This window comes from Oncorhynchus clarkii, chromosome 2 (genome assembly GCF_045791955.1).
Source record: "Oncorhynchus clarkii lewisi isolate Uvic-CL-2024 chromosome 2, UVic_Ocla_1.0, whole genome shotgun sequence".
Classification (NCBI taxonomy): Eukaryota; Metazoa; Chordata; class Actinopteri; order Salmoniformes; family Salmonidae; genus Oncorhynchus; species Oncorhynchus clarkii.
In genome coordinates, this window is record NC_092148.1 from 21,764,466 (window position 1) to 21,778,124 (window position 13,659).

Genomic DNA, 13,659 nt, shown 5'->3' on the forward strand with positions numbered 1-13,659 from the left:
GTCAGGGAGTTGTGTTACTTTGTCAGGGAGTTGTGTTACTTTGTCACGGAGTTGTGTTACTTTGTCAGGGAGTTGTGTTACTTTGTCAGGGAGTTGTGTTACTTTGTCAGGGAGTTGTGTTACTTTGTCAGGGAGTTGTGTTACTTTGTCACGGAGTTGTGTTACTTTGTCAGGGAGTTGTGTTACTTTGTCACGGAGTTGTGTTACTTTGTCAGGGAGTTGTGTTACTTTGTCAGGGAGTTGTGTTACTTTGTCAGGGAGTTGTGTTACTTTGTCAGGGAATTGTGTTACTTTGTCAGGGAGTTGTGTTACTTTGTCAGGGAGTTGTGTTACTTTGTCAGGGAGTTGTGTGTCTTTGTCAGGGAGTTGTGTGTCTTTGTCAGGGAGTTGTGTGTCTTTGTCACGGAGTTGTGTGTCTTTGTCAGGGAGTTGTAACATCCACAGAGACTAGTTTCACTGGGCTCTCTGCAACTTGAGGTGCTGTACAATAACCAGGCCTATAGCCTGTCTCTGAGGCTAAGTCTCCATGCCTGTCCCCTATAGCTCTGGCTGTCCTGTCCACCCTGTGTCCCCTGTCCCCTATTGCCCCGGTCTCCTTCACTGACTCCCCCCTCCTCTCCCTATCCACCCTCTGTTCTCTCCCTCTTCACTCCATCCCTCCTGTCTATTTGTGGTGGTAATGCTAGCCTGTCACCACGTCCAGCAGTGAAGCTGCGAGACACACACACACACACACACACACACACACACACACACACACACACACACACACACACACACTGGTGTTTGGTGACATTTTACAGCAAAATGATTCATCCATGTTGACATTCAGCCTTATGAATAATATTAATGATCCATACAGCATAGGCATGTTACACACAAGCTTGTACACACACACACACACACACACACACACACACACACACACACACGCTTCTGCAGGCGGTGGGGAGAGCATGTCACAGCCAAGACATGTCACACACACACAGAATGCATTTACCCAAGTTACTGGTCACTAGAGATGTTCTTCCACTATATAATGGATTGACGGCTTTAGATCTGTAGTCCGATAGATGAATAATTGGACTCATTTAACCTTATCTATCATTACGTATTCTGAAAGACTTTACCCCCCAGGGTTTTATTTAATTCATATTTTTAATCCGCCAGACGTTTTGGAATTAATATTTCAGTCACCCTTTTCTTTCAGGCATTGGACTTGTGTGAAGTCTGATATGATGACAGTCGCTTTTGAAAGGAGCTGAAGGTTTATTGTTGTGTATTGAAAAGTGAACAAATGAGTTGGAGTGAGTGAAGATAATGAGATGATGGGTTTCGGTGCAGGTGAACATTCCTTGGTGTCATATAGCAGAGGGTGAAGGGAGAGTGTCTTTCTGCCAAACGGGTTGGTGGCATTTCATTTGTGACAGTGGACACTGTTGTCTATGGCATGTATGCTAAGTCAACCAGCCTAATATTGCTTAATGGTCTGACTGGTGTGTGGTTGATCTAGACATTGATCTAGACATTTCTGTCACCTGCTAGACATTTGTCACCTGCTAGAGTCAGCTCTGTCACCTGCTAGAGAGTTCTATCACCTGCTACCAGGGGTGGGCAACTCCAGTCCTTGAGGGCCTGATTGGTGTCACAGTTTTGTCCCAGCTCCAGCTAACACACCTGACTCCAATAATCACCTAATCAGGATCTTCAGTTTTAGAATGCAATTTGATTAATCAGCTGTGTTTGCTAGGGATGGAGAAAAAGTGTGACACCAATCAGGCCCTCGAGGACTGGAGTTGCCCACCCCTTTGCTAGACCGCTCTGTCACCTGCTCGACAGCTCTGTCACCTGCTCGACAGCTCTGTCACCTGCTCGACAGCTCTGTCACCTGCTCGACAGCTCTGTCACCTGCTCGACAGCTGTCACCTGCTCGACAGCTCTGTCACCTGCTCGACAGCTCTGTCACCTGCTCGACAGCTCTGTCACCTGCTCGACAGCTCTGTCACCTGCTCGACAGCTCTGTCATCTAGAGGAAACACTGATGGTCCTGATACAGGTGTCTCAGAGACCGGTGTGTGTTGTTCACCTCCAGTTGAGCTGATAGAGCAGAGACAAGAGGGACCTGATACAAGTCTAACAGGTGTGTCTGTGTCTAGAAGAAAGATGGTTATGTGTCACCTCGAGTAGACGCACATCTATCTGATATTGCCGTGTGTGTGTCGCCTGCAGGAAGTGTTGAACATCAACAAGCCATTGATAGATTACACAGAGAACAATGCCAATATCTGCTCCTGTTCAAGTGACTGCTACTGTGTACACAGCAGGGTTGGGATCAATTCAGTTTCAATGCAGTCAATCCAGGAAGTGAACTGAAATTCAAGAACTGCAAACTTCTCATAGAAAGTAAATGGAAACTTTTCAATGATTGAATTGAAATGGAAGTTGCCCCAACCCTGGTACACAGACCAAAAGAAAGGTGAGCTTTGTGAGATGTTGAGAACAGACAGAATACCGGCCCAGGCGAAGACAGTTGGAGTAGAAAGGAAGTCACTGCCCATCTAGGTGTGTAATAACTGCTATTTCTGCCTCATCCTTCACAATGAGTAGCCTCCATTCCCATAGCAGCAGATCAAAAACACTCACATCAGCTCTGTTCCATCCGTCTGACTCTGTGTTGTTACACAGGTACCTTTCTTCCCCACACACACTCCTGTCTCTCCGTGTGTGTGTTCCCTCTCCTCTCGCCGTGTCTAACGCAGTCTGACACACACTTGTGCAGAAGCGTACACACACACTACTTCAGGAGGATTGGGCTGGTGTAAAGCTGCCAAGAAATCAATCCTCTCTCCCTCTTCTTCCACTCTTCTGAGCTCTGTATTAAATATGTAGAGCCCTGTGCTGTGCTGGGTGTTTAAGGGCTAGTGTAGTGTGGACCAGTATAAGAGGCTCTTTAGGGAACACTGATATAACTCCCCTCAACACAGCTCTCAATGACTGGTGTGTGTGTGTGTGTGTGTGTGTGTGTGTGTGTGTGTGTGTGTGTGTATACATAAGCATTTACAATAAGGAGTGTAGTGTGTTACTGTCGACACACACACACACACAATGACTTAGTGTGCTCTGGTGAACACTTAAATGGACTGGCATGCACTCACAAACACTGACTAGCGTCGACAGTAAAATGATCATAATGTGAAAAACAACCAGTGGCGTTGCAGGTTGACACACTTAAACCTGTTCACCTGGCACCCACTACCGTACTCCGTTCAAAGGTACTTTAATATTTTGTCTTGCTCATTCACCCTCTGAATGACACATGTCTCGAGGCTTTGAAGTCCTTCTTTAATCGGTCTCCTCCACTTCAACTACTCTGATTTGAAGCGGATTTAATAGGTGACATCAATAAGTGACCATAGATTTCAGCTGGTCAGTCAGTCATGGAAAGAGCGGGTGTTTTGTACACTCTGTGTATGTGTGTCTTTCTGTATTGTGTTGACTGTCATGTTGAGTGTCATTATGGCGTGCAACCAGTGTTTGTGTCATGTCTTTCACGCAGGGCTGGCCTGGTGATCTACACTGCATCAAGTGTCCTTCACTGCTACCTATTGATTACCTCACACACTGTGCTCCTCGCCCACTGCTATGTATTTATGTCCACTCACTCACTTTATACTTTGCTGTTGCTATTGAACTGTCTATCTCTGACACCACACACACACACACACACACACGCACTGAGAGGTGGGAGAGATGGAGGAGCATGATATAGCTAACTGTATATTGAGATTGGGATGAATTGTGACATAAAAGTGATTATCTGAGAGAGACAGACTTGATGCAGTGTGTTAGATGCTGTAGGAAGGATCATTATGTGCTCATGGGGTTGTCTGTCTGGAGGATATTGTCGGTAAGGCCTTTTGATGCATGTACAGCAGTTTGATATTCTTCATCTGTGACGTGGGGGTGGGGGTGTAAATGTGAATATTAGCATCCATATGCATGCATTGTGTGTGTCTGTCATCCTGTATGATTGTGTTTTTGTAACACACTGTGTGCATGCTTTTGTAGTGTTCTATGTGTAATGTTGGTGTTAAGGACAGACACTGTGAAGAACACACATCTATAGCAACACCATAGTAGGTGGTAATGACTTCCATCACAGGAGGCTGCTGAGGAGGCTCATAACAGCCAGAACGGAGCAATTGGAATGACATCAAACAATGTGTTTGATGTATTTGGTACCATTCCACTGGTGCCGCGCCAGTCATTACCACAAGCCTGTCCTCCCCAATGAAGGTGCCACCAACCTCCTGTGACTTCCATGTATGATCAGCACAAGGCTCCCACAACCTAGAATACCTCCCAGGGAACTATATATAACTGTGGTTCTGGTTTGCATTGTGATTCCACACCCATATGCCCACAGGCCCATTAGATGTCCATGCAAATAACGAGTGCATACTTGAATGTGTATGTTACTTGCGCTGTAACCCTGCATAATCAACAACAAACTTAACCTAGTCACTGTAGCTCGCCGCATAATGATAAGTCCTTTTTTTCGACATGCAAAATCTTACCCTTGTTGCCTATTCTATTCCATTGTTTATATGCCCAATAGTTCATCATGGCAGAGGAGAATTGTCTTAATGAGAGTTTAAATCCAAATGCAGAGCTAGAGCCGGGCCTGTGCCATTCTGGCTGTGCAGATTCTCTTGAGGGGCATCGCCTGAAAGGGGGAGAGAATGCAACTGGAAAGCGGGGCCATTACGGCTCCCCGTTCTGTTATTCAGTCTCTTATTCGAGGTAGTCTACTGGAGACGGCCCCCCAATTAGCCGCCTGCTGTGGCCGAGAGGATACATCTCAGTAGCCTGAAGTCATCTCCTCTCTTTCCTCCATCTCTACTGACATTGAACAGATATAGCTATAAGTGATATTAAAATCTATCAAGGCATCCTCCTCTATTGCTTTGACCTAACACAGCCTAACCTGAGACCAGCACATTGTTAGTAGAGGAAACCGTAGTGGAAATGTTAGTTTGTCTCACCTCAATCCCCTCTCAGTAGAAGGCTGCGCTCTGGGCTGGGATCCCTCTGTGCATGGCGGAGTAGTGCTCCAGTAGTTAATGAAGTGGATGTTCTCCCAGCCGGAAGGTCACAGGGCAGGTAAACGGACCAATGGGTGACAGACCAGGCCCCAGGGAAGGAGGGGGAGGTTAGGGACAGTTCACATTATGACACACTAGCTAACTGAGGTGACCTGGGTTCTTACAGTACAACTCCTAGTTACCCGGACTGGACTGTGTGTGTGTGTGTGTGCATGTCTTGTTATGGATCTGCCAGCTGCAACCTGTGTATGTTCTCTCTGTTGCTGGGATGAACAGCTATTTGGTGTGTTGCCTTTTGGACTACTACAGCCTGCCTATTCCTACCCCTATTAAACCTTCTCAGCTGGACTGGAAAGCTACATTTGGGTAATGCAGCAGGCCTGCTCCATGCTGGCTTGACCCAGCCACCTCTGTTCCAGTGTGAAGTGGACTGTAAATATTGACGCAGCGACAGCGAGAGGGGAGCCTCGACCTTGTCAGAGAGAGAGGGTATGAGGGTGGGAGAGAGAGACCCTGCCTTCTCCCAGGGTGCCTGTCGGTGCCTTAATGCACCATGGCAGGGAGCACACTGTTTCCCTGCAGAGAGAGGGGGAAATCAACGTCAAACACTCACACACCCACACGCAATTGTATGCATACACACGGTCTTTCCTGCTGTCACACACACACACAGGCTTGGTGTCCCTGACATACGTTTAATCCCAGACAGTGTAAATGCATGGGGCCAGCTCTGGAATCACCCTAGATGAATACTGGGCCTGTCTGACAGACTACAGCTTCAGTACAGCCCCAGGCAGGCAGCAGCCAACAGCAGGAGACTATAGTACTAGCAGTCCACATAGTACTACTGTAGTAGTGTTGATGGTAGTGATATTGTGTTTTGTGTGTTTATTGTTAGCAGCAGTAATATAAGACTAGCATACTTGAAGAGGCAGTTTCCAAAGTGATCGGAATTCCTCTCCATCACCCCGTCTCTCCCATTCATCCTCTCTTCTCTCCTCTATCACTGTATGTCCCTGTCCTTCTCTCCCTCCCACACACACCTCCAATATGTGTGATTATGTATGCGGCGCCTGGTTACCAGGATACAGGGTCGCTAGGGAGCGAGGTGTGTGTGTGTTGGGCTGAATGGATGTTGGTAATGTAACACTGTTAAGCCTTTAGGATCTAAGGGCTAGACTTCTCCTCTCCCTGACTGACTGAGCAATGGGATTACTTCAGCTCTTTCTTTAGCTCATCTTTATCTCTATCAGTGCTGATCAATCCGTCTAGACCTAATCTGTAACCCCATCATCTGGGGTCAATGGAACCGTGTTTGTCTCATGTGTACGTTGATGCTCAAACTTTAGTCAACAAAAATACAATACAGGTAGATTTTATGATCAGCAACAGTAGGATTGTTTGGCCAATGAATGACCCTTTAATCTGTTTGGGTCAATTACTTTTATAGCTGAGGTATAATAAATATATAGCTCTGGGAGCAGAGATGGCACACAGGCGTGTGTGTGTGTGAGGGCAGGCAGGGTAATAAAACAGGCTTATCTCTGCTCGTTAGGAGATTAAAGATGCAGAGCTGGAGACGCTACAGATTTGGGCTGCCATATTAAGGAGAGCTAAACGAGCGTTTCCCAAACGAAGGCAGCAGTAGAGAATAGCAGGATGGGAGAAGGGAGAGGCAGGGATAAGTGCAGCATAGTGCAGCTAGGCCAGGTCAGCCAGCCCGAGGTCACATGAGTCATATGGGCCTGTATGGTTGACTGGGGAAGCATGTTAACCTTAATCCCAGTTGGGAGAGACAGACTGGTATCACCGAGAGAGGTAAGCAGGCAGGCAGAGCGAGATGTTACTCTGTTTCCTGGTCAGCCAGTCTCTCAGCCTGGAAAATCCCCCAGCAATCATCTAGAGGCTGCTTAATTATGCACCAGCTATCTTATGCAGCAGTGCTCTAGTGTTGTAGAACATTGGCAGTATTTTTTTTATATTTTAAAACTATTAGCAGTATTTTAGACCATACCTCACATTGAGAATACTGGTAGAATCCTTGAGAATACACCAAGAGTGGATAAACCCTGTCTCAATCTGTGGGAGGGTATGGGGGTGTGAGTGAGTTGAGTGGGAGGGTATGGGGGTGTGAGTGAGTTGAGTGGGAGGGTATGGGGGTGTGAGTGAGTGAGTGGGAGGATATGGGGGTGTGAGTGAGTGAGTGGGAGGATATGGGGGTGTGAGTGAGTTGAGTGGGAGGGTATGGGGGTGTGAGTGAGTTGAGTGGGAGGGTATGGGGGTGTGAGTGAGTTGAGTGGGAGGGTATGGGGGTGTGAGTGAGTGAGTGGGAGGATATGGGGGTGTGAGTGAGTTCATTGGGAGGGTATGGGGGTGTGAGTGAGTTGAGTGAGTTGAGTGGGAGGGTATGGGGGTGTGAGTGAGTGAGTGGGAGGGTATGGGGGTGTGAGTGAGTTGAGTGGGAGGGTATGGGGGTGTGAGTGAGTGGGAGGGTATGGGGGTGTGAGTGAGTGGGAGGGTATGGGGGTGTGAGTGAGTTGAGTGGGAGGGTATGGGGGTGTGAGTGAGTTGAGTGGGAGGGTATGGGGGTGTGAGTGAGTTGAGTGGGAGGGTATGGGGGTGTGAGTGAGTTGAGTGGGAGGGTATGGGGGTGTGAGTGAGTTGAGTGGGAGGGTATGGGGGTGTGAGTGAGTTGAGTGGGAGGGTATGGGGGTGGGGGTGTGAGTGAGTTGAGTGGGAGGGTATGGGGGTGTGAGTGAGTGAGTGAGTGGGAGGGTATGGGGGTGTGAGTGAGTGAGTTTAGTGGGAGGGTATGGGGGTGTGAGTGAGTTGAGTGGGAGGGTATGGGGGTGTGAGTGAGTTGAGTGGGAGGGTATGGGGGTGTGAGTGGGAGGGTATGGGGGTGTGAGTGAGTTGAGTGGGAGGGTATGGGGGTGTGCGTGAGTTGAGTGGGAGGGTATGGGGGTGTGAGTGAGTTGAGTGGGAGCGTATGGGGGTGTGTGTGAGTGAGTGGGAGGGTATGGGGGTGTGAGTGAGTTGAGTGGGAGCGTATGGGGGTGTGAGTGAGTGAGTGGGGGGGTATGGGGGTGTGAGTGAGTGAGTGGGAGGATATGGGGGTGTGAGTGAGTGGGAGGGTATGGGGGTGTGAGTGAGTGGGAGGGTATGGGGCATTCAGCACACCACAGAGAATTGTGGGTGTGTATAAATGTTGGTGTGAGTGACAGGGATATTGGATAGTATACAAGATGGCTCTGCCAGCTGGACTCTGCTCAGTGTGTGTGTGCCCGCACCCGTTTGGCTAAATTTACGGAGCCCAGCCTGTCCTTGTCGGAGGGCAGCGGAGCGCGGCGCCAGCTGAGAGACACAGCGGGCATGCTCGGGCCGTCTGGGAGATTTTGTTAGAGCGAGACATGGCTGGCATCCACCACAGATAGAGAGGGCATGATCTCTATTCACCACTGCTGGAGTCACTCAGACAGCGGCTACATCTCAATACTCTAAAGTGGCTTCCTCATTTATCTGAACTGATCTGAAAAGAAAGTACCCTAATAAATAAAGAATGCTTACCAGATAAAGCTGTCATCGGCCTAGTTTATTCCCTATCAGTAAAAAGGAGATGAGGGGAGGAAATCACTTTGGAGAGGGAGGAAAAGTTTCAGGTTTTATTAGTCGTATGTACAGGATACACATGGTGTATATACTGTTCAACTAAATTGTTACTTGCACGTTCCTTCTTGACAATGCAACAACAAATAAAATATAAGAATATGAACATAAACGGCTCAGTATAATAGAATAAAGACATAGTAAATAAATACATAGTCGACGATCATGGGAGTGATGAAGAGCAGAGAGGACGGAACAAAGCAGAGGTAATGAAGATTATTACTACTTCAGAGCCTGTTATGGAGACACAGCACCGCCATGTGGACAACAGGCTGTATTACACCAAAATCACCTAGTAACACTCCCTTCTGAGTCCTATAACTGGGCTACTGCTATGGTGTAAAGCTTTGTCACATAAGACCTATTAAACATGCCATGTTCTGAACAATAATGACTTCATACATGTCAGGGGGAACTACTCTGAGATCATTTTAAGAAATGATCATTCATTATTGGGGCGACAGGTAGCCTAGTGGTTAGAGTGTTGGGCCAGTAACCGAAAGGTTGGTGGATCAAATCCCTGAGCTGACAAGTTTAAAATCTGTCGTTCTGCCCCTGAACAGGCAGTTGACCCACTGTTCCTAGGCCGTCATTGTTAATAAGAATTTGTTCTGAACTGACTTGCCTAGTTAACTGTCCATTTTTATTTGACCTTTATTTTTCATAGTTTTACTGGGAAACCAAAGCGTTTTTATTTTATTTACATGTTGTGGTCTAATTGAAAACAACTGCTATTTACATGTGTAAAGGTCATTGGATGCTCCATTGTTTACATTAGAGCGTTGCTATAAGATCATCAGTACCACAGTCATAATTATAAGCCTAACATTCAATCAAGGGCCAACCAATTACTTTCCCTGTGTAACTCTTCTCCAATTAGCTGAGCTCCTTATTGCCCTTTAACACTCCCTCATTAGCATAATCCCCTGGGCAATGATGGGGAGGATAAGGGGATGGGGTCACACCGTGTGTGTATGTATTCCTATCTTATTGTTAGAATTGGTACTTGTGGTCATGGTTCATTAGAGGAAGGTACTACAGTCATTATGTCTGATTGTCTGCCTCCCCACGTGACTGTAGTCTACACTAATGTAGACCTTCTGTAAAGGCAGAGACACACTTTCTCTGCATCTCGGCTTGCTCTCACACACACGTACACACTTTCTCTATACCTCTCATCCATGCACACACTTTGTTTGCACCTCTGTCTCACACGCACACACCCTATAGACTGTAGCTAGACATACTTCATTACTTGGGGATTACATTTAGAATTCCGCTTTCAGAACCTTTCACCACAAATGAAACAATGTTGTGTAATGTAGGGTTATTCCTGTGCATTTGGGGCGACTCCAGCATGTGAATGTTATCACTACTCTTGTTAATGTTCTCTCTTTTCTCTCCCTCTTTGTACTTATCCCCTTTTACCTCCCTTCTATTATTTGTCTTCCTTCCTATCTCACTTTTCTCTCATCTACTTTATTTTCTCATCTCTCCTACTCTCCCTGTCTCTCTCTCTCTGCAGGTACTCGACTGCCAGTGAAGGGTCCCACTACAAGCGGTGTTATAGGAGGGCTCATTGGGGTGGTTCTGCTGCTGGCCATTATCGGCAGTGTTGTGGTCTTGGTCCGCAAAAAACGCAACCAGCACAATGGAGAGTGAGTGTTTGTGTGTCTGTCACTCATACAAAGTGATCATCCTAACTGTTTGTTTTGATTCCCTCCTTTCTCTCTTTTTCAGTGGTCCACCCAAGTACAAGCCCCCTCCCCCTAACAAGCAGCAGACCACCACCAGCAGCTCTTCTGATACGGTGAGGGATGCTGGCCAGCCATAACAGTTTTAGACTTGCTGTTATGGCCCCATAATTTGTATTTTACAACACCACAACATGTTTTTAGCAACATTGTTAAATGCTAAAAAGATTATGCTGATTAGGAAAAACCCTCCATCTGAAATAGGTTTTAAAATCAAAATCAAATCAAATTTTACTAGTCACATGTGCCGAATACAACAGTCAATCTTACAGTGAAATACTTACTTACGAGCCGCTAACCACCAATGCAGTTAAAAAAAATGCGGATAAGAGATAAAAGTAACAAGTACTTAAAGAACAGCAGTAAAATAACAATAGCGAGACTATATACAGGGGGGTACCGGTACAGAGTCAATGTGCGGGGGGACCGGTTAGTTGAGGTAGTATGTAGTTAGTTATTAAAGTGACTATGCATAGATGTTAACGGAGAGTAGCAGTGGTGTAATGAGGGGGGGGTTCACTGCAAATAGTCTGGGTAGCTATTTGACTAGATGTTCAGGAGTCTTATGGCTTGGGTATAACTGTTTAGAAGCCTCTTGGACCTAGTTTTACCCAAACTCAGAGTACATGAGAATAATCCTGTGTGTGTGCATGCACATCTGCAGCTGAACACCAGTCGAGACCCTGTGGAGAGAAAGGACGGATCCGTGGACCACCTGTACTACGCTCCGCAGGATGCCGAGCCCAGCACAGTAAGAATACAGCCATACATGGGGTGCATCTCTCAATAGTCCTTCTCTCCTGGCACCTTTCCTCAATCTTCAGACATGAAAGACCTGGACGGGTGAAAGAAAATTCACAGCTGGCCTCCTTGATAATGCTTCCATCTGGCCTGTGTTTTCCTATCAGTAAAGATGGAGTGAATGGAGACCAGGAGAGGAAGCCATTGTAGACTATCAAGATACATTAAGCTCTGTAGCTTTGGCTTATAAAGTGCCTCAACCCAACTCTTAGTTCATTATCTATATCATTTATAATACATCCTCGTAAAGGATTCATGAAATCAAAATAAATCAATCATTTAACATCTACTTATGATCATTAATTAATCAGTTACTCAACATGATTGCCCTATTTACCAGAACACAAACATGAGAACGTGTAGGAAACTGAAGGGTATGCAGGGTTGCTATGTGGATAGAAGCTGTTACACTGAACATGCTATAGATAGAAACATGTGTTTTTAATACTGTAGTAACCATTGCCTTGGTATGCTAGTTACAATTTTCCCCCTGTGATTTAACCCTATTGGAACAGTGGTTAGCAAGTTTGCCCATGGGCTAGAAGACCTGGGTTCAAGACTCTCAAAAGGTGTTGCTCTGTCACAGTTTGTTCGCTAATGCAAGGGTCACTAGAATACTATGAAGACTGCATTGGTTCTCCTTATTTTTACATGATTATTAAGATTTGATCTTTCCCACCAGGACCTGGATGCGTGCAGTGATGAGGAATACAATTGTGATGCGGAGGAGTTGCGCTACGCTGGCGCCCCTTCTGGCTGGGATGAACCCAGGCTGAACGAAGTCCCGCACCTGTACGCCCCCAACCAGTACAAGCCCAATGATTACCATGACAATGAGGAGGACCACCCCCCTGCCGCCGGAGCGACTCGTGGAGAGAGCTTTGTGTCCCAGGCCATGTTTGTGTGAAGACATTGGGAGACGGGAGACATTGGAAGTGTGTGTGGGACTAAACCTGTTTGTACGTGAAGAACATCGGACACTGGATGTGTGTGTCTGTGGGATAGCTGCGGTGTGTGATGGTTGTAGTCATTGCCGTTCAATCAGTATCTCCAATCTAGAATTTTACATTGTGAACTAAAGTGAGTGTATATAGTGGGTTCTAATAACGGGAATCATGTTTTTAAAAGGGGGATCTGCTTTACCGTTAAAATGCTGTGTAAGTAAGAACAACATAAAAGAACACTAACTTTTATCTCGGTTGGTTGAAACTCCTTTGAATGTTGTGGTTAAAGTCCCATGTGTACAGTAAGTGTGTGAGATTGTTTAATAGGCACAGATCCAGGGCCAGCTTACCCTCTTTGAATCTTAACCATTACCATTAGGGGATAACGCAACACTGACCTTTGGAATGTAGATGGGCTCTGGGGTCAGGAGACTGGTACATTACTCTGAGCTAAAGGCAGTAGGATGATGTTGCCTATAGACACTGGTGTAAGGTCAGTTGTGTGTTTTACTACCTAAGGATTATGTTTAAGGTTTTACATAATGTAATCTGATCCTAGATCTGTGTCTAAGATACAATTCTGGATTCCTGGAGCCCAATACAAGCCATAAGAGAGGGATAATCAATTGCCTGAACAAAAATCTAACAATGTAAGTTACTGACAATCTTGTATATATAAAAAGGAAATCTCTGTTACCTTTTAACATTGACGTGTCTAAACATTGATGATTTGTGCCTGTTTGCTCAGGATTTAAAAGCTCTATTCACATGCTCTACCACAGTATGTTGGTTACAGAATGTATTACGTAGGCCTGCTGTTGAAATGTCCAATATTGTCAGGGTCTAGGTTTTTATACAATTTCAGGGTCTTCTTCTCTATACAATCACTTAATTGTTAAACCAGATGTGCCTATTTTGTAGCGTGTCAGATTATAAAATGTGAATCAAACAGAATTCTGAATGATTTTGTCATGCTTTGTAACAGATGGAATTGACCTGTTTTTACTGCGCTGTGTATGTTTTTAATAAAGCAAAGCCTGATGCGCTGGTTACTTGATGATTTTTAATTCATTAAACATTTAAACTGTGTATCCAGTGTGGTCAGATCTTTCTAAAGTTATGGTCAGTATTGCTGCGGTCACATTGTCTCATCTTGCTTAATGTTTTTTGTTTCATCTGATGAGTTGGGGAGTTAGTGGAAGTACATAAGAGGGGAAGGGGGAACTCTTGAGGCTTGTGAAAAAGGTTAGTGCTATCCGGAATCCTTGGGACATCGGTAACCTTAACCATTTTATATTTCAACATCGATGGCTTAACGTCAGAGTTGGGACGTCCCAATGATCCCATTTAGACTTTTCCCTGAGAACTCCTGTAAAGAGGCTGTCCACT

General features: G+C 45.8%; 1 protein-coding gene across 2 annotated transcripts in view; it reads left to right on the plus strand.

The window, feature by feature from the left end:
* LOC139424350 (nectin-2-like) overlaps nt 1–13,359 on the plus strand; it is a 64,233-nt gene extending 50,874 nt beyond the window's left edge. For both annotated transcript variants that reach the window (XM_071176116.1, XM_071176106.1), the window contains 4 exons: nt 10,297–10,429; nt 10,512–10,581; nt 11,190–11,276; nt 12,009–13,359. In XM_071176116.1, the coding sequence (XP_071032217.1) occupies nt 10,297–10,429; nt 10,512–10,581; nt 11,190–11,276; nt 12,009–12,233 (515 nt within the window). In that variant the 3' untranslated portion in view covers nt 12,234–13,359. The remainder of the gene's footprint in view (nt 1–10,296; nt 10,430–10,511; nt 10,582–11,189; nt 11,277–12,008) is intronic.
* Nucleotides 13,360–13,659: the final 300 nt, after the last annotated feature.